The sequence below is a fragment of the Oryctolagus cuniculus genome, chromosome 7 (assembly GCF_964237555.1).
Source record: "Oryctolagus cuniculus chromosome 7, mOryCun1.1, whole genome shotgun sequence".
NCBI lineage: Eukaryota > Metazoa > Chordata > Mammalia > Lagomorpha > Leporidae > Oryctolagus > Oryctolagus cuniculus.
Window position 1 is genome coordinate 158,641,462 of NC_091438.1, and position 19,308 is coordinate 158,660,769.

The 19,308-nt window shown below is 61.1% G+C and overlaps 1 protein-coding gene across 2 annotated transcripts in view; it reads right to left on the minus strand.

Moving 5' to 3' along the window:
• Positions 1–1,392: 1,392 nt before the first annotated feature.
• Positions 1,393–19,308, minus strand: part of SPSB1 (splA/ryanodine receptor domain and SOCS box containing 1) — a 60,674-nt gene continuing 42,758 nt past the window's right edge. For both annotated transcript variants that reach the window (XM_051858125.2, XM_008265961.4), the window contains exons 2-3: positions 9,088–9,926; positions 1,393–3,260 (exon numbers count right to left, since the gene is read on the minus strand). In XM_051858125.2, the coding sequence (XP_051714085.1) occupies positions 3,133–3,260; positions 9,088–9,781 (822 nt within the window). In that variant the 5' untranslated portion in view covers positions 9,782–9,926 and the 3' untranslated portion in view covers positions 1,393–3,132. The remainder of the gene's footprint in view (positions 3,261–9,087; positions 9,927–19,308) is intronic.

The window sequence follows — 19,308 nt, forward strand, 5'->3', positions numbered from 1 at the left end:
TCGCTAACACCACGCCCTCAGCACAAACTCGGCTCCCCTAGAAGCCTTCCGGCGGCACAAAAGTCCTCCCCCCGCCCCCCGCGTCCCTGCCCCCAATGCCCGGCCCCACTCCTCCCCTGCCACCCTTTGCGAAGGAAGCCAGTTTCAACTGCGCCCCAGGCGTGAACTGCAACCCGAGAATAGTTTCAGGCTGCCTTGCTCCTGCAACCTCACCCGGGGCAGGTACCTAAGGGTCCCTTTCCCCCAAACCCACCTTGGTCTTTGCAGACCTTCCGTGGGAAGGAGGATTTATCAGGATGTTGGTATAGGAGTGTTTGGTCAAACTCCAAGACAGAAATCCTGATGCGGGAGCTGCCGTGTGCAGCATTTGCGTGCGCACTTGCTGAGTAGCCAGGCCCCGTGCTGAGACTTTGTCCCCCCAGTGCTACCCGCCCGGGAGGCAGCAGTGCAGGGACTGCCACGGCCACAGGCCCGTCCACGGCCACAAGGCCAGTGTGGAACCCAGGTCTGACGCAGGAGCTCCTGTGCCCGCTGCTGGGCCACGCCAGCAGTGCGCTGGGATAATTTCTCTCTACCCAGCAGCTTTGCCGGGGAGGGGGCTGACGCGGCCACCGTGGTCACCTCGGGGAATGTTGGTCGCGGGCGCTTCCGGCAGGGCCCTGGGATGTGCCTTCTAACAGACACCACACGGGTCGTGTTGATGACGGGAGTCTACGAAGCTGCCAGGGGGCTCCGAGAGAAAAGGGACGTGGGAGTTTGGTCCCAGAGCTCTTGGGGCCTCAGGCCAGGCACCCCCAGATCCAGCCGTCCCTGCAGGATGGAAAACCCCCACGCGGAGCAGGAGCTCTGCAGATTCCTTGGGAACCGGTCGCCGTATCGACTGCGTTGAACTCCTGCGTGTCGGTCACTCACCGGTCCCGTCACCCAGCCAGGCATTCTGCCAGGGACTCCCACCTCCATGGCGGCCAGAACAGGTTCACTCAGCAAAGTCACCAAGCGTCCCTGAGCCCCGGACAGAGAGGACACGAGACAGGGGCCGAGCCGGGACTCTGAGGATGGCCAGGCTGCCTCACTCTGCGCCTAGAACGCCCGCGGTCAATGCACGCTTCGCAGCGCTGCCAACACAGAGGCGCTCACTAACGCGCAGGCTCCCCTCCTCTTGGGTCAGCCGGTGTCACCAACCTCGGACACAGGATGGGGGCCATCTAGGACCACGCCCTCACCCCCCAAGCAAGACTCCCCTCCTCCCGCTGGCGCTCTGCTCGCATCCCACCCTCTGCCAAGGGGTGGCAGGGAGTCACCCCCTAACCTGCTGGAAACCGGAGCTGGCTGGACCCAGGAGGTGCTGGCCACCCCCTCCCCCCAAGACACAGAGGAGCGACTCAACAGTGGTTTTCTGTTTTAACAAACGTTCCTTTATTAGGTTACTGCCTATTACCAACCATCATAGGATAGAACTGTACAAGCCACAAGGCTCTGGGCTGATAGGAAAGGAGGCGGGGTTGGGGGCTTCCTGGGTCAGGGTGGGCGGTGCAGAGAGAGCCCAGCGATTTATCCGGTGCCCCTGGGGGCCAGAGGCTGTGATCTGTGCAAGTGGCACTCTCTCTGCCGACACTCGTGGACGCGTGAGCCATCCCGGAACGGGAGCCAGGATGATCTTTCCAGATCTTACAGGCAAGGTCTCCCGCCCTGGAAAGGAAAACACCCTTCAGATAACAAGGGGTCACTTACATTCCTCACCCAGTTTTGGCACCAAGTTTGTGCTTTAAAAAATATACTTCACTGGAAGATTTTTTATTTTTTAAAAAGGTGACCTACAGCAGCTGTTTAAAACATAATTCTTTACAGACAAATATATATATATGTATATATATTAAACATTTAAACAAATAAAGTTCTCTATTGTACCTATGCAGAAATGAACCGAGAGAAGAAATGCAGAGTGTGGCGGCAGGGGCTGGGCGCGCTCCGCGGGCAGCGGGCGGGCCGGCAGTCTCCGCGCCCCCGCCGGCGCCCAGCAGCCCTGCAGGGCTCCGCCAGGGTCGCGATGGAGTTGGGCTGTTCCATGCAGGCCTGGAGCCGAGGTGGGGGTACCGGGCAGAGACGGGGGCTGGCTCCCACGGTCTCCCCCTGCCTCTGGCTTCTTGGGCCGGGGACCCTCTCTCCTCACTCCTTCTCTCTGGGAGTCCCTGGGGACGCCCAGAGCCTCTGAGGATGCACTTGGGAAATCTCAGCCAGCAAAGCAAATGCCAAATCCAAGTACAGCCATGTGCAAAACCGTCTGAACGCCGGTGCTCAAGGGGCTGCCCGGAGCCCCTGGGAAGTGCCCTGCCCTCTCCCACGGCCTCCCGGGGTCTCTCATATTGCACAGGAGGTGAATTCTCCCTGAGGGGCCGCTCGGGGAGCACACGCACGCACACACACCCAGGGTGGCCCGGGAGGACAGGGGAGGCACACACATCCCAAGGAGGGGCAGGCTGCAGGAAAGCAACAGAAGATGCTAGGGCGAGGCTACCAAAGCACAGGTTCCTGTCTATGTGAAATAAATAACTGACTTCTGTTACTGTTGCAAGAATAAATACAGGGCCCAGGGCTCCGCAGCCAGCGTCGAGGCTGACTCGGCCGTGGAAGTTTCCACCGTGGCTTCTGCCTGGGAGTCCAGGGTGCGTTTCGGACGTCCTGAGCTTCCCCTGCACGGCCCGGCCCTGGCCCTTATCTGAGCACCGCTGAGCACCCCCTGGCACCTGCTTTCCGAGCCAGGGCACCTCCCACCACCCTGGGACCCCCGCCCCGGGTGGCAGCCTGTCCCTGAGGGTGTGGGGAGCCCCGTGCCCCACCCGGCAGCAGACTGGAGTGCCACGCACGGCTTGCGTAGGAATTTATTCTCTGTTTCTTTCTCACATGCAGGGACACCGCCTCCTGGCAGTGTCAGGCGGGGGGAGGAGAAGCCTGGGTCACAATCGGTCCTGGGCCGGCAGAGGCAGCCGGGGAGGATGAACAGGAAGGGCAGGGACTTCTGCCCGGGGCTGCGGTCGGTGGTCCCAGGCGCAGGCACGGTGGCCCCGGCGGCGGCGGCTCAGTGAGTTGGCGCCAGGTGGCCGTGGAGGTGGAGGTCCCAGGGCGCAGCGTCCGTCACTGGTAGAGGAGGTAGGCCTTGAGGGAGGCAGGCAGCGGCAGCGTGGGGATGGCGCCCAGGCGCTCCTTGCCCAGGGCCAGGCGCACCGAGCGCCGGCAGAGATCCATGAGCGGCAGGGGCTCGGCTGGGGACACAGAGAGAATTTCAGGTCAGCACGGCTTGGGCTGGCACAGTCGAGACCAAGGCCAAGAGCAAGCTCATCAGTAGTGCGCATTCATCTTACGACGACGAATAACCCAATAATCTGATTTCTAAGCAGAAACAGAGAGCGAAGTCAGAGCCCTCACTCAGAGCCAGGCACCTTGGAGAGTCCCTGCCATTGCCTGCTGGTGACAGAGGTGCCACTGTTGTCACGCCCATTTCACAGACAAGGAAACTGATGGACGCAGTCTGAATACCATGCCAGGGCCAAGAGGCTGGAGATGACCGCCCCTGCCCTTGCTCACCGGGCCACACTCGCTGCCCTGCCCAGACAAGCAGCCCAGCAGTGTGTGTGGGTCTGGGGTCCACGGGTGCCAGCTCCCCCCAGCACGTGCCCTCCCCCTCCTCCGCCCCAGGTGCTTCCAGAAAGGGACGTGCCCGGGCCAAGGCTGGGATCCAAGGCCAGACAGCCTGGCCCCACGTCTGCGTTCCTGGCCAGCAAACAGTGCTGTCCATGAAGGCCTAGGAGGGGACGGCCCAGAGTCCCACACGACGGTCACGGGCCCTGCGGGTCAGGTCACCCTGGCCTGACGACGCAGCCTGAGGGCCATAGCAGTCAGCCAAGTAGGAGCTGGAGACGGCCCAGGTTTCTGGGCTTCTTTGTGCCCAACAGCTGCCAGCCCCTGGCAGCTGGGACCCCAAGAGCTGCCAGGCCACCTCCCCCCATGCTGGCCTCGACTCACAGCCAGGGGAACCCACGCACCCCGATTACAGAGCGGCTGTGACAGCACCTCGGACAAGGGCGCTAGACAAGGGCTCTGCTCAGCCTGCAGCTCGGAGATGCCGCCAGTGGCAGCCCACGGCGGTGAGGGTCACCCCTACATGGCCTCCCCAGGTGGAGCCCCGTCTGCTCTCTTCCCTGACCAGGTACAGGGGGTGCGCCCGGAACTGCTCAGCCCACAGGGTTCTGGAGCAGAAACAAATGGCCTGTGGTCTCCCCTTGACTAGGAGGTTCCTTTGTGACCGACATAGAGGACAGAACACAAAATAGGAGAAACATTCCATTCAGCCAATAAAGCGGACTGAACCAGTGTGGCTCAAAAGGGTTGAAAAATCACAAGGCTGGCATTGTACAGTGGGCCAAGCTGCAGCCATGACACCGGCCTCCCACAGGGGCACCGGTTCGAGTCCCCACTGCTCCACTTCCGACCCAGCTCCCTGTTAGTGGCCTGGGAAAGCAGCAGAGGGTAGCCTACGTGCTTGGGCCCCTGTAACCCACGTGGAGACCCAGGTGGACTTCAAGGCTCCTGGCTTCAGCCTGGCCCAGCCCTGGCCATTGCAGCCATTTGGGGAGTGAACCAGCTGATGGAAGATTTCTCTCTCTCTCTGTCTGCCTTTCAAATAAAATATATCTCTCCATTTTATGCTTGACACTGGACTGGCTGAGTTTTAGCTTTGAAAGAAGACAGTGGCTCTTCCCCGCCCGTGGGCAGCAGAGGACAGCGCCAGGCAGGCGGGGGCAGGAGATGAGATGGCAAACGTTCTTAGCAGAAAGCTTGAGACGGGGCCTTTCCTGGGTAGCTGCGGATACCCCTCTGAGGCAGGAGGATGCGCTAAATGACCTTCCGTCCTCGAGGGCCCAGGGCTCCACAGACCCTCTGCAGTGGAGGCTGGTCTCCCGCACCTGCCTCCTGAGAGTGCCGGCCCCTCCCTTCAGGTCACTCCTGGCCCAGGCCTCAGTTTCACCGTCCAATCTAGGTCAGATTTTCCCCCAAATTCCACCCAGCTAAGCTTCCGAGGGCCCTCTGGGAGGCAGAAGGGCCTCTCGTGCAGCTTGGAAGGCACCAGGGAAAGCATTTAAACCCCTAAATGGGCCCAAGGGCCTCGCCAGGCTGCAGGAGTGCGGGCCGGGGGAGTCCCAGGACCACCGCGTTCTCTGTTTCCAGTCGATGCCTGAGCCTTGGTTCCAGGGGCTCGTTTTGGGAGCTACCATCACGGCACCAGCAGAGGCTGCACCTGCTGTGTGCCGGGAGGGATTGCGGCCCCAACCTACAGACGGGGAAACGGGCCCCGGCAGGTGGCAGCCTGGGGCCCAAGGCCTGAGTGCCTGGGACTGCAAAGGCTGAGCCTTAGCCGTGCAGGGAGCCCTTGTGTGCTGTCGGGGAGTCTGGCTGCTTGGGTCACGCCCAGCCACCCCATCCTCGGATGCTGTGTGATGTGACAGTGACGAGTTGTATCAGTGACTCCTGCGTGATGTGACAGTGATGAGAATCGCCCAGGGGGCACCAAGGACACACAGCTCACACCTCCCTGATCTTGTAGAAGTAAAACGACAGCGCATAGGGCCACAGAAACGGATGCCACCGTGGGCTGAAGGAGCTGCCCGGGCAGGGGGTGGGGGTGCGCCCAGGAGGGTGTCTTAGGAGGCCGAGGGGGGGCCACGGAGGCCAAGGTTCTGGAGGAGAAGGGCTGAGCCTTCGCTGACCCTCGACCACCAGAGTTATCAGGGAGCTGCACAAGAGAGACTTTTCAGTGCTGAACCACAGGGGAACCGCGTCCTTTGTGGGGGTGGGGGATGGGATGGAGGACCCAGGAGGGCTCCCTAAGGGGTCTTTTGCTTCCATATCTCAGGCCTGGGGCCCAGCCAGGCTCTGCACCCCAGCAGCGACCGCCACCTCACCTCCAGCGAGGGCTACACAGCAGCTCCTGGGAGGCACCAAAGCGGCCTGTGGTCAGAGTGGGCTGGCCAGTGGGGAGGTCACACAGGGACAGGCTCAGCACAGGGACAGGGGACTGAGGAGGGAGATGTCCTCAGTGTCGGGGTACGGGGTGGCTGCTGACCATGTCCCAGACATCCCAGGGAGCTGAGCCACCTCCGGACAGTGACAGCCAAGCCTGACTTCAGGCTGAACAGGGAGAAGACAGATCTGGCCAGACCTGGCCAGAGCTTCCTTAGGGACTCCAGGACCTGGGCTCACCTCCTCAGCTGCCTTGGAAGCAAAGCACACAGTCCGGTGGCCTTGAAGGGCTCAGGGGATGGGCTACCTCGTCACCTCCAGAGCAGGTGTAGTCGTGTGCCCACCCCCACCCCCATCACCCAATTCTTGCTGACCTGGAACCTCAGAGCGTGACCTCACTCGGACATAGGAGCTTTGCAGAGCTAATTGGTCCCGCAGAGGCCCTAAATCAGAGCTGGCGGCCTTCCAGGAGGAGAGGACAGAGCGACATGCGGGGTGACGCCAGGTAAGGACAGAGCAGGAGAGAGGGACGCACAGGCGAGCCAAGGAATCCAGCGTAGCCAGCGGCCAGCAGCAGCTGCCCAGAGAGGTACAGAGTGGGGGTCCCCCCCGCAGAGCCTCAGATGGAGCCATGCCTGTGACATCCTGAGTTGGGACACAGGCCTCCAGCACTGGGAGGGGACTTGCTGTTGCTGCTGCTGTGACCACTTGTTATGCAATGTCCTGCCTCTTCCTCCTTTAGGCTTAGCCCTCACCCCACCCAGGTGACCACTGCCAAGGTCACTAGTGACCTCCTTGTATCCAGAACAGCTGTCAACGGACTTGACCTGGGGTCGACCTGTCCTTGAAGCTCCGTCTGCACCTTTGTCTCCCGGCCCACTCTCCTGGGTCCCCTCCAGCCACCCGGCCTCTCCTCCTCAGCCCTCTGGCCCCTAAACAGGGCGGGGCCTCAGCCCTCTTGCCCTGGCTCTGCCCCACCCCCACTCTCAGGGTGAACCCAAGCAGGGCACGGCTTTAAACATCACCTGTCCTCATGTGACCTCCTCACGTGACCTCCACGCTCTGTTGCATGCACCACTGTCCCAGACACCAAACACACCTCCAATTTAACACAGCTGCTCACCTGTTCCTCGCTCCGACTCCCCCACCCTGCTGGGCAGCAGCCTCACCCTCCCACCTGCTCAGGCCAAACACCGGGACTCACTGCGACGCTTCCCCTCCTACGCTCATCTTCAGTCCACTGATGCGCACCTTCCAGGACCTGGCCCCTCTGCCACGGGCCCCAGCCCTGTCGCCTCTCACCTGGACAACTGTCACGGCTGAGGGCCACCCCCTCTCTACCCGGCAGCCAGAGGACCCTCACAGGACATAGCCACCTCCTCAGTAAAGGCACCGAGGTGTTGGTATGGGCGGGGGTTCTGACACAGGGCCCTGGTCCGGCCCATCCCTGCAGCGGGACTGATGACGAAACACCGCCCAAGGCTGCCGTGCCCAGGGACCGCCACGTCTAGCTCCCCCGTGGCCTCTCCAAAGGCAAGTGGCCACGTGGAGTGGAGCCCCTGCTGTCCGGCCTGGACTGGGGAAGGCGAGAAGCCGGGAAGCTGGGGGGGGGGGGCATCCCCACCGACACTCGGCGCTCCCTGCACATCCCAGCCCACAGATGCACTCCCAGCCCCACGCTCCCGCTCTCCTGTCGGCTCCCCGCCCAGCACTCCCGGCTTCCAAACTCCCGAGGAAGTTTCGGAAGCCCCGCCTTCCTAAGGGGGCATCATCGCCTGTCAGCCCACGCCCAGGCCTCTGGGACTGTTTCTGCAGAATCAGCCCGCGGAGCTGTGCCCTGGCTCCCCGCCCAGCTGCACCGGGGCCAGCACGGGGCTGGGCGACGCGGGCCCGGGTGCAGCTGTTCAGATGCACTCGGCCTGTTCGGACCAGTTTCGGGCAACCCCCGCATCTGTCTGCCTGCACAGAATGGTCGTCACCTCCCTCCCCTCCCCATCCCCCCCTCCCCCCCCCCCCCGGCAAATTTGGCTAAGACCGCGCGTGTCTGACTCCTGGGGAGATGGACTCACAGAACTCACTCTGCTTCACCCTCCACTCTCCTGGCCTGCACGCTCAAACCTGCCCCTTCCAGACAGCCCGCAAGGTGCACAGAGCTTTCTGGTCTATCCCAGTGGGATTTGCAGGCCAGGAGTCCCCAGAGTAAGGGCCCAGCACAGGGGCAGATAGTTCTGGAACACCAGGACCTCCTGCCACCACAGGCTCCCCGCAGGGCACCATGGGTCCCCCCACCTCCACACCAGCACACAGCCACCCCACAAGCTGTTCTGACATAACCTGAGAAAGGCACGCCCCTTTCCCAAGGGACGGGAGAAGTCGCTGCTGACTCAGCTCAGCTGTTTCTAATCATTCTAATCAGCCTGCTCCTCCCTGGCAGTCTCCTGACATCACCACAGCAGAGCTCCCGGGACCACGTCTCAAAGGGTCCACTCATAAACCTCCAGCACCTGGGAAGAAGCCTGGCCCTGCCCAGTGGGCACGAGGCCAGGAGCCTTCAAGCATCCGGAAGGTCCTTGTGTCACCGAGGCTCAAACCCCAGCTCAGGATACACTGGCCACTGAACTAGAATCAGGTCAAGTGCGCATCAAACCTGGAGGCAGGTCAACCAAAGACCACGCCTCCATCATTTGCCTATCCATCCATCCATGCATCTACCCATCCGTTCATCCGTCCATTCCGCCATCGATTTATCCATACGTCCATCCATTATCCAGCCAGCCATTCACTCATCATCCATCCATCATCGACCCATCCATTTGTCCATCCGTGTGTCGCCCATCATCCACCCATCTATCCATCCATCACCCGACCCTCCATCCTCCACACATGCATCCATCCGTCCACGGCGCGCTGCCCTGGCCAGAATTCTTCATTTAACAGACACAGGCAGGAGCTGCCTCTGAGCGTGTGAACACACTGCGATGTCTACCTACAGACAATGCGATCCCAACACCGGTAGGAACTTTTGGCCCCCGCCGGGCCAGGACGTGGGAGGACACCGCAGGGGACACTTACGATCGAGTCCATTCAAGTAGCGCATGCGGATCTCACAGTGGCCCCAGACGGCACTCACGACAGGATACAGTTTTTTGCCCTTGAGTCCCCGAAAAGCCACTCCCATGTACTGTCCGTCCACGATGAAGCTCAGGGTCCCGTCATCCATGTCCAAGGCCACCAGGAAGGAGTCCGGGACGATAAACGTCTCATCTGGCTCCAGAAAGGCTGGGTACGTTTTGCTCGGCTGGTTCTTGCCATCATGGTAGAGCCGGTTGCGCCCCAAGTCCCAGCCCCAGGACTCGTGGTTATTCCCCACGAGGGTCGTGTATCCCACGGAGTGCAGGGGGGCGTCGGCCGTGGCCACGCCCACCACGGCATGCGTGCCCCGCTGCCTCATGGCCCACGTGATCTGCCACACGTGCAGCCCACGCGTGTACCCGACCTTGCCCCTGATAGCGTCCGTGCTCTGGGCCACCGGATGCCGGTGAAAGATCAGCTTGTCGTCCTCCTTCACGAAGACGTTGAGCGAGCGGTCATTGTCGTTCCACGAGTGCAGCAGCTGGACGTCATAGGACACGGGGGGCATGTCCAGCAGCAGGTCCAGCCGCGTGGGCTTGCAGTAGTCCAGGCCTTGGAGCTCCTGCTTCAGAGGCCGGTACACGGGGTCCCTCATGCCCACGGTCTTGATCCCTCCGGGGACCTTCTGACCCATGGTGGCCCTTGGCTTCACCTTCGCGCCCACTCCCGGGGCACTAGCATCAATTGGGGTCTTGTCTCCAGGTTCCCGATCAGCACCAAGTAGAATCCCTGCAGGAGGTTGCTAGGGGGTCCTTGCACACCGTGCAGTTCTGCTATGCCTGGTGGACAGAAAGAAGGATAGGAGGCTGGGTGAGCAGGGCTGCAGGACTAAGTGATGTGGTGCATGGGGCCGCAGCCCCGCACCCAGGGCCCGGCAGCCTGCGCCAGGCTCCCCTCACACCGGATGTGGGGCCAGCCAGGGCCTGGGCACAGATGAAGTGTCCCTCCGTCCCCCTGGCCGTGTTGTTCCAGGAAAGGGGCCCTCTACCTTGTGGTCTGCGTGGAAAGGTGGGCTTGGGGACCAGAGTCGCCCTCCTGCACACTGGGTGCAGTATGGGACACGCTGCAAACACCCCTCAAACACCTTCAACAGGGTTTCCCAGGAGGCACAGAGCCTGGAGTCAGTCACAGCACAGCGGACACGTGCTGTGTCAAAACAAAGGCGGAAGCACCGTCCTGGCTGCGCTGCGGAGAGAAGGCAGAGCCCCAGGCTGACGATGCCCGATCCGGGCCCTCGCCTCTTCCCGGCAGACCCCTCGGCGTGGACGGAAAGCTCAGTGGGGCAGGGGAAGTGCACTCAGCGGGAGGGACCCTGAGGCCACAGCACGTCCTGGAGCAGGTCTCTGCCATACAGGGGCAGCTGCCACTGGTGATGCTGTTCTCACGGCCCCAACTCAGCCGGGCACGGGGGCACCACCCCGGGTCCCCGGGCACTCGTGGACCAACCCTGGGATGAGAGACCACCTCTAGCTCCCACCCACCGCCTTCCACTATAGAAGCCAGCATTTTGGCCCCGGCCTCTGAGGAAGATGGGGCCGCAGGCTGCAGGCACCGTCCCAGCCTCCATCCCGCTCTCCAGCAAACAGCCCAGGAGCCGGTGGAGGCTGCAGGACGTCCCCAGCCTGGGTGTCCAGCCTCAGGTGAGGGCGCACACCACGCTGTTCTGGGTCCCTGGGCCTCACCCAAGAGCAAAGGTTCTTTCTCCCATGACACACCTCCCTGGCCTCCGGAAGGGAGTCCTGGCTGGCCAGTCTGGGGGACGGGCTCCTGGGATCCCGCAGACAAGTTAAAGGAAGAGAGGCTCCCCGCTCAGTAAATGGAGCCAAAAGAGTGGGCAGAGGAGGCTGGGCAGGAGGCCGCGGGCCTTGGCTGCTGGGTCGTTTGTTCCGAGCTGCCTGAATCAGGAATGAAGAGAACAAAGAGGGACCAGCATGGGAGGCTGCAGGCTCCAGACACACGGGCACCAGGGACCTTGGAGCACAGGCCTCCTGCTTGGAGCAGGCTGAGAGGTGAGGCAGGATCTGCAGCAGGATGGGCAGTGGGGTGACCTGCACTGCCCCCTCTGTGCTGGGGAGAGGCCCCACGAGGCTGGCTCGCAGCAGACTCTTCCCTTAGGTGAGACAGAGGGTCCACACCACCCCATCGGCATGATCACAGGACACAGGTATAGACCCCTTGTGTCCAGTGTCAGCAAAGACAGCGTAGAGCCGACATGCCCCTCTGCAGCTGTGGAAACTGCCTAGGCTCTAGAAAGCTCTGTAGACTTGCAGCCCTCACATCCTGGATCTCCCAGGACAATCCCAGTCCAGTCCCTGTCTCCTCTTCTGGGGAGCACGCCACCTCCAGGATGCCCTCCGTGACCCTGCTACGGGGCAGCCTGTGGCTCTGGGGCTGCCTCGGGGTGGAGGGAGCCCACGTCTGGGGGTGGAACCAGGGTTTCACTTATGGTAGCAACGGCGGAGCCGGCTGCAGCCTCTCTGAGCTCCCTCGCTCTGCTCCTCCCTGACCCCCTCCTGTGTCTGTCTGAGCTGGCAAAGCGGGTCCAAGGTCAAGTCAGAGCTGTGGGGGTGGGACATGGAAGCACCCACCCCCTTCCCTCTGACTGGACACCCCCTTGGGAGACCAAGGGTGCAAGGAGCACGCGCGAGACCAGCGGCTCCCTCCACACAGCTCCTGGGGAACGGGAATTGTCACTGGAGAGAAAATGCATGTGCACACATGTGTGCATGCATGTGTGCATGTGAGCAGACTTCTAAAAGCTCCTGAAGGTGGAATTAGATCAGTGTAATGTGGTGCATAAAGCTCTTGAAATCTACACCAAGATATTTCATAATGAGCATTTTCCATGAACTTCCAAAGACCTGTCGTCGGCGTGGATTTTGGGTCTTTTTGTTACCCAAATAAAGCTATGTTTTAATTCCATGTCCATGAATGTGAAGCCCCCGACACGTGTAGGCGTGCATGTGTGGGGCGTGCGCGTGCAGCTCTCTGCTCCTCTCCCTCCCACGCGGCTGCAGGGAGCCCTCAGCCGTTCTCAGTGGGATTCTCCCAGCACCACTTGCTACAGCTCAGGTCAGAAAGGCACTTAGAGACGCTCTGATTTGGAGCCCAAGTTCTAGAGCCCACGCCATGGTGGGTGGGACTCAGGGCAGTCACTCAGGAGTGTCACACCGATCCCTCCTCACGTGGCACACCACCCACACCAGCCAGGGCACCCAACACACTTCTCTCTTGTCAGGGACGTGTGGTCAAGTCATCCCTGTGGACGAGTAGCTGGGCTGTGACCGGGGTCTGTGGAGGGCCTCGGCCCACTCCTCATCACGTCTTTCTTCTCCCCTGGTCACAGCTCAGCAGCCCGCCCCACCTGGCCAGCACTCGCGTGTGTATGAAGTGGGGACTGTCCCCAGGACCAAAGCCAGCACATGGAGGCAGCACTGGCCCTGAGCCAGGGATGGGGCGAGGGCAAAGGGCACAGAGGGGGCGAGGCAGTCCCAGCCAGAGCAGGGACACTGATCTGCCAGACACCGGCCTCTGAGGAGACCCCTGCAGCCTTGCAGAGGACGCAGGGGGTCACACAATGACAGTGACGGCTCTGGGGAGAGGGGAGGGCAGTCTGCACCCAGCTAGGCTGCGCTGCGATCCCAGGGGGAGGAGCCCCCACTGCACCCCACCACTGCCACACACACGCAACCCTGCTGCTATCTGAAGTCAGTTCAGGGCTCACTGCCCAAGGGGGCAAAAGCCTTCAGCCCAGTGTCCCTGACAGCCACTGAGGGCCAGGGGTGGCTCCGGCCCCCCAGAACCCACCAGAGAGAGCCATGTGTCTGCTGGGGTTCCCAGGGGGCCCTCTCTAAGTGGATGAGCATCCCAGAGCTGGGTCCTCCTGGTGCTGGCCCAGAAACATTGCAGGTCCGGGGGCCTGGGACCAGTGCTGCCATCAACATCAGAGGAGGGCTGCTTGGGAGAGGGGCTGCCGGGCCCACAGCAGAGAGAGACCCTCACAAACCGCTTCCCTCTGCCTGTTCAGGGTCCTCTGGTGGCTCAGGTGGGGGCAGGGGGGCCTTACCACCCCTTGGGAGATGCAGAGGGAGCGGCCCTGGCCCCTGATCCTGGGAGGGGCCCGAGCGTCAAAGGGACTCTGAAGCGAGCGAGCGAGCTGTCCGGGGGACAGACAAGGCGCACCCATCTACACCCTAAGCCTGAGAGGATCTAAGGTGGTGACTCGCTCTGAAGGGGAGGGGCTGGGAGGGGCAGGAGCCACAGCAGGAGGCTGCCGGGTGTACCCACGTCTGCTTTCTCGTTCTGCAAGTCTCCGGAGGAAGTGGTGTTTGGCAGACCAGAGGGGATGTGGGGGAAAGGTCGCCCCTACACAGGCGGGGGGCGTGTCCCAGAGAGACAGGCCTGAAGTGGGACAAGACGCCTGGTGCGCAGGTGCGATGGGGCAGCCCCTAACCAGCATGCCTCTGAGCCCGCTGCACAGCTCGGTGGTTCCCTAACGCCTGGAGAGGAGGCAGCCCCTGGGACCTGCTGACTCAACACACTCGGTGCTGCTACCTTTTAGAGCAACGGCGCAACAGTGTTTTCTGCATGCCTGTTGATCTGCTTGTAGGCACGGAGAAAGGTTTAATAAGCCCCAAACCTTTGACAACGGTTAGTCCTGGAGAGGAGGTAGGAAGAAAGACAGGCTCATTCTTTTTGCATTGATTTTTTTTTATATAAAATCCATGTTTTGTAACAAAAAGAATCTTTTAAAAAAAGTTTGAGAGGCAGAAAGACACATACAAAAGGCCATCCTAAATAGGACATGATTTCTGCAACACATGTCCAGGGCCACCCACTCACACTGTCAACCACAGATCTTCATTTGCCCAGTAAATAGGGGGTAGCTGTCTCCACACAAGGAGACAACAGCTGCTCCGACCCAGACCCAGGTAGGCAGGTGGCCTGTGGCCGTGCACCTGCCAGGGGCCCGGCGATGCTGGCGGGCAGACCAGCTCTGGAGGAGGTGAGGGAGGCGAGGATGCATGAGGGCCTGGGAGAGAGACCCTGGAGGGACAAGGATTTCAGCTCTCAGCTCCAGGCGGCTGCACAGCATCTGCCCAAGACCTGCTGATGCCCCTCAGTGAAAGCCACCGTCTGCTGACCTCCCGTTCCGCCACACTCTTTCGGGTCCATTAGCTGGGGAGCCCCACTGCTATACAAAGTTGTCCTTTTGTTCCGCACAGTAAGAAAGGACCTACTGGCGGAGCACTAGGACGCTCTGCTGGCGACACGTCCAAGGTGACCAGGGACAGATGGTGGGGGACACACGGGGAGGCCACTGGAGAGTGGCAGAGACACACCCACCCTCTCACACCTAGGCCCCTCGCCCGTTGCGTCCGACTGACCACCCCAGAACAGTAAAGCCATTGTTTTCACCCAAGATGGGGAAAGAGTGAACTTCAGGATGTGGAACAAGGTGACCTCTTTATAAAGACTCCTTTCACCTGCAGATCAAATAAGCTCCCTCCCTCCCCCCTCCCTCCCTCCCTCCCTCCCCCCCTCCCAGCCTCCCCGCCCCCTGCACGGGTGGCTGCAGCCCAGGATTTTGCAAGAGACACAGGGACCCAGCAATCTGCCATCGTGATGCACCTCTGTGGCCGGCCGGGCTGAGCTCCGCCTGCTCATTACAGTTCCACGCTCCCTCCCGGACACACACTTGGCAGTGGGCGTGTTCAGGGTGTGCCCCGAGCATGCTGTGCCATGGAGCCCCTGGCAAAGCTGCCTCCACGGGCAGCACTTAGGCCACGTGAGTACAACCCCCCACCCCAACCATGCATGCCATGCGTGCAGCCCCCACCCCGTCTGGGGAGGAGCCCCTCAAACAGGGATGTAAACATGAGCCTCTAGAATCGACAAGAAGATAGATCGGATCTTTCTGGAAAGTTCTGACGAGCGATTTTGGAGAGAAAATCCCACACGGTCCAGAGTTCTAGCCTCTGACCCCAAAAGACCAAAAGCACACCTGCCGCCAACACCTACGGAAGGGCCCAGATTACTCACACTTTCAGAAAGGCTTCCGCCCGGGAGCCGCGCCCTGGGAAGCCAGCCTGACATTCATACAGAGACTGAGCGCAGAAGCACCGGCCCGGCCCGTGCAGACCAGAAACCTCGTTCTTGGAGGGCCTGCAGTGACGCAGACAGCGGCAGTCACGCCATCAAGCAGGGACGGGGACAGAGGCCCGACCGTGGACACGACACTGCCCAGCCTTGGGCCTGCCTGGTGTACGAGGGAGCTGGGGTACCCCAAGGAGTGGAAGCAGAAAAGGCAGGGCCTGGAGCAGCCCCACGAGTTCAGGTGCAGGAGAGAGGGAGGCCAGAGCAAGCCCGAGGTCAGGATGTGTGCCCAGGCCCAGGCCCCTAGGGCACAAAGCCCTGGCTGGGAGCAGGTGACTGATTTTCCCGTGGGATGTGCCAACCCGTGAAGGTCACCTCTGGGAGTGACCTCTTGGGCCACCTTGGGTCCCTCTAGGGAGAAGGTACAGGACAGAGACTGGGCAGAGAACGGCAGGCATTGGGTGCAATCAGTCTCCAGACAGACTGGAGGAACCACTGGCGGCCAATGCCAGAGTCAGGGGGGACCTGGGTGGGTGCCTGAGACCACCTGGGGCCACACGCAGAGGAAGAGCACGCTCATGATTCCAACACGGAGCTCTCAGGCACACAGTCGGAGCACAATAGGTGCTGCCCCCTGCTGCCCCGCCCCCTTCAACATCAGCATGGAACCCGAGTGCCAGGTGCAGGAGCAGCATCCACGGGGCCCACGGCTCCCGGGGTGGCCCCGGGGAGCTGAGCCCCCTGGAGAAGCTGCCTGGGGGGGCGCAGGCCCCAGGCGAGACCTGCAGCCTCTGTGCTGGGGTGGGTGCGGGGAAGACAGGAAGGCGCTGTGTGACTGAGGCTGCGTGGCTCAGCCCCCCAGATCCAGCCCTGTGAACCCCTCAGGGTCAAAGGCAGAGGCAGACGTTCCCCAGAACTTTCAAGGGGGGTGTGGTGAGAGGCCGGAGCCATCTAAGAACTGATTCTCAGAGTGGGTGCCCCAGGCCCGCCGCATCAGCATCACCTGGGAACTTGCCAGAGATGCAAATTCTGGGCCCCGGCTGACTTTCTGAATCAGAACTCGGGGGGGGCCCAGCGAGCAGCCTGCCTTCCGGGCAGCCCTGCAGGGGGTTAGGAGGACCCTGCCGATGCCCGAGAGCCACTGGTTTCAAGACTTGGAATCTAAAATGCACATTAAGTGACGGTGCTCAGGCGTGGGCTTCTGCTGTCGTTTTGCAGGAACCTCTTGCTCAATCCTGATGCACAAGAAATCTCAGCACAGAACTCAAGTATCCCAGTGCTCGCTCCCTCCCAGGGCCCAGCGGGGAGCGCGGGTGACTGTGTCCTTCCAGGTCTTCCTGCTGTGGACACAGGGGCCGCTCACTCACAGCAGAGGGTCCCAGCGCGCGCACTGCTCCAGAGCCGGAGCCGGAGCCGTTTCCAAGGCCTGAGATACAAGCTCCCACTTAACTGTGTAACAGTCGTGTTCCACCGGTGCTAGCATCGTGACGGCGGCCACTCTCCACGTCTCCTACAGCGCACATCTAGGTTGTCCGATGCAACAAGGTCACAGCGCGGGCAGGTAAGGGAGTTAAAAATTTTCCCCAGGGGGCTGGCGCTGTGGCGTAGCGGGTGAAGCTGCCACCTGCGGCGCCGGCATCCCATATGGGCACTCGTTTGTGTCCCAGCTGTTCCTCTTCCAATCTGGCTCTCTGCTATGGCCTGGGAAAGCAGTAGAAGATGGCCCAAGTGCTTGAGCCCCTGCACCCACGTGGGAGACCCAGAAGCAGCTCCTGGCTCCTGGCTTCAGATCAGCACAGCTCTGGCCATTGTGGCCAACTGGGGAGTGAACCAGCAGATGGAAGATATTTATTATTTCTCTCTTTCTCTGCCTTTCTGTAACTCTGACTTTCAAATAAATAAATCTTTTAAAAAATTTCTTCATAACAGGATGATCTTAGAGGTAATTTTTTTTGAGAGGGAGAAAGACACACCTATGCACACACACACACACACACACCCCGCTCTCATCTGCTGGCTGCAATAGCCAGGGTTGCATCAGGCCGAAGCTGGAGCCTGGAGCTCACTCTGGGTCTCCCACATAGATGGCAGGAACCCCGTCTTTACTCTGAGCCATCACCTGCTGCCTCCCAGAGTCAGCATGAGCAGGAAGCAGGAGCTGGAGCCATGGGTATCGGGCCCGCTGAGCCAAACACTTTCCTCCGGCCAGTTCCTCTCATCCACAGCCACTCTTGCTCACCCTCAGAACCGCCCCGCCCACTGTCCACTTCTCATGGAAGAAAGCCAGGGTCCGAGCCGCCCCCCCGCGGGCTTCCTGACCTTTCCCACAGGCGGCGGCAGATCGAAGGCACTAGGCAGTTTCTGCGGCGCTGTCTGGGCTGATATTTGTCCACTAGTCGTGGGCTGGCCAGCGGCCAGCGGACTTGGAGAGGAGTCTAAAGGGAACTGGGCAGTGGGTCGGCTCGCGCCACCTCATCGCCAGTCCCTGGGGGACGCCTCGCGGAGCCCCAGCCTCACGGGCGGCTGGCGGCGGGGAGGTCTCAGTGCACTCCCATGGAAGTAGAAGCTCATTTTGGTGCAAAAACAGTTTTGAAATTTGTGCAATTTTTTTCATAATACATATTTTCCATGTATCATGAAAATAAATTTTTGTACCCAAATAAACTTTAAAAAGACTTGTTTATTTATTTGAAAGTCAGAGGGGGGGGAGAGAGGTGTGGGGGGGAGACCCTCCATCTGCTGGTTCACTCCCCAAGTGGTTGCAACAGCCAGGGCTGGGCCAGGCCAAAGCTGGGAGCCTGGAGCTCCATCAGGTCTCCCATGTGGGTGGCAGGGACCTGAGTACATGGGCCGTCCTCCTGTGTTCCTAGGCCATTAGCAGGGAGCTGGATTGGAAGTGGAGCCGCTGAGACTGGAACTGGTGGCCATATGGGATGCTGGCATCACAGGTGGTGCTTAACCCGCTGCACCACAATGCAGGTCCCTAAACTCAGACCTTTAATTCCATTCCCATGACCTTTCTGAAGTCTCCTTGTTTGCTGCCGGCCTTCCTCCTCCAATCCCAGCAATAACCCAGACAGCCCTGGACATCTGGGCCTACGCGGGACTGGGCAAGGCCTCCACAAGGGAATCCGGAACTTCTAAGCAAGCTGAGGAGTGCGGGGCCAGACTGCCCGGGCCTCAGCTTCTCACAGGCACCGCAGAGCAAGGAGCAAGGAGTGAGGACGTGACGCCCCCAGCCAGTGCATGGGTGGAGTACTACACAGCCAGCAACAATGCTAACGGGTGGGACCGCCATACAAGAAGCCAAGAAAAAGGTTTTGCCATGGCGAGCGATGCAAAGGACACAAACACACCTAAGACTTCAGCGTGGAAAGAATTATACCAGCACATGCAGGGAGAGAGGTTGCAAGGAACCTGGGAAAGCAAAAACGTTGCTCTGTGTAGAAGCAGGGCTGGGAAACCTTGCTCCCAGCCAGGGCCATGTGGATAACTGTACCATCACTCGTGGCCAAACACAATCCCCTGCTTAAGAATGAGCCCGCTGTAGCTCTGCAGAATTCCGAGTGCTGCCCACAGGGCCAGAGCCAGTGATCTCGCAGGCCTGTCGGGCTGGGCGCTCCCCTCCCCTGGCTGTAGCATCAACCTCCGAGCTCCCGCTCCTCTTCAGTCTCGCTCCTGGAGCTTTGCTGCCGTACATAGGCCGGCACGGAGAAAGCAAAGCGTCAGCCAGCACACGCATGGAAGAGGGCCCAGCCGCCGAGACAGTCAGTTCTGGGACGGCCACCTGCTACCCTGAGCGCGCTGTGCTCTGTGGAGGAAGCCGCAGCTCACGGCCAGCACCGCTATTCCACGATCCCACTCCCTAGAATAACAGGACAGGCAGATCCGAGGCAGCCGGCAGGCCTGTGCGGCAGGCGGCCGGGGCAGGGGTGCAGGGAGAGGCTGCTAGGGGACAGGGCCCCTCTTGGGGCGGCCCAGGCAGCGGCCAGCAGGCTGCGCTCTCAGAAAAGGTCAAGGTTGTGTGAAGGGCATTCAGCTCAGTGAATGGAAAGATCACAAATG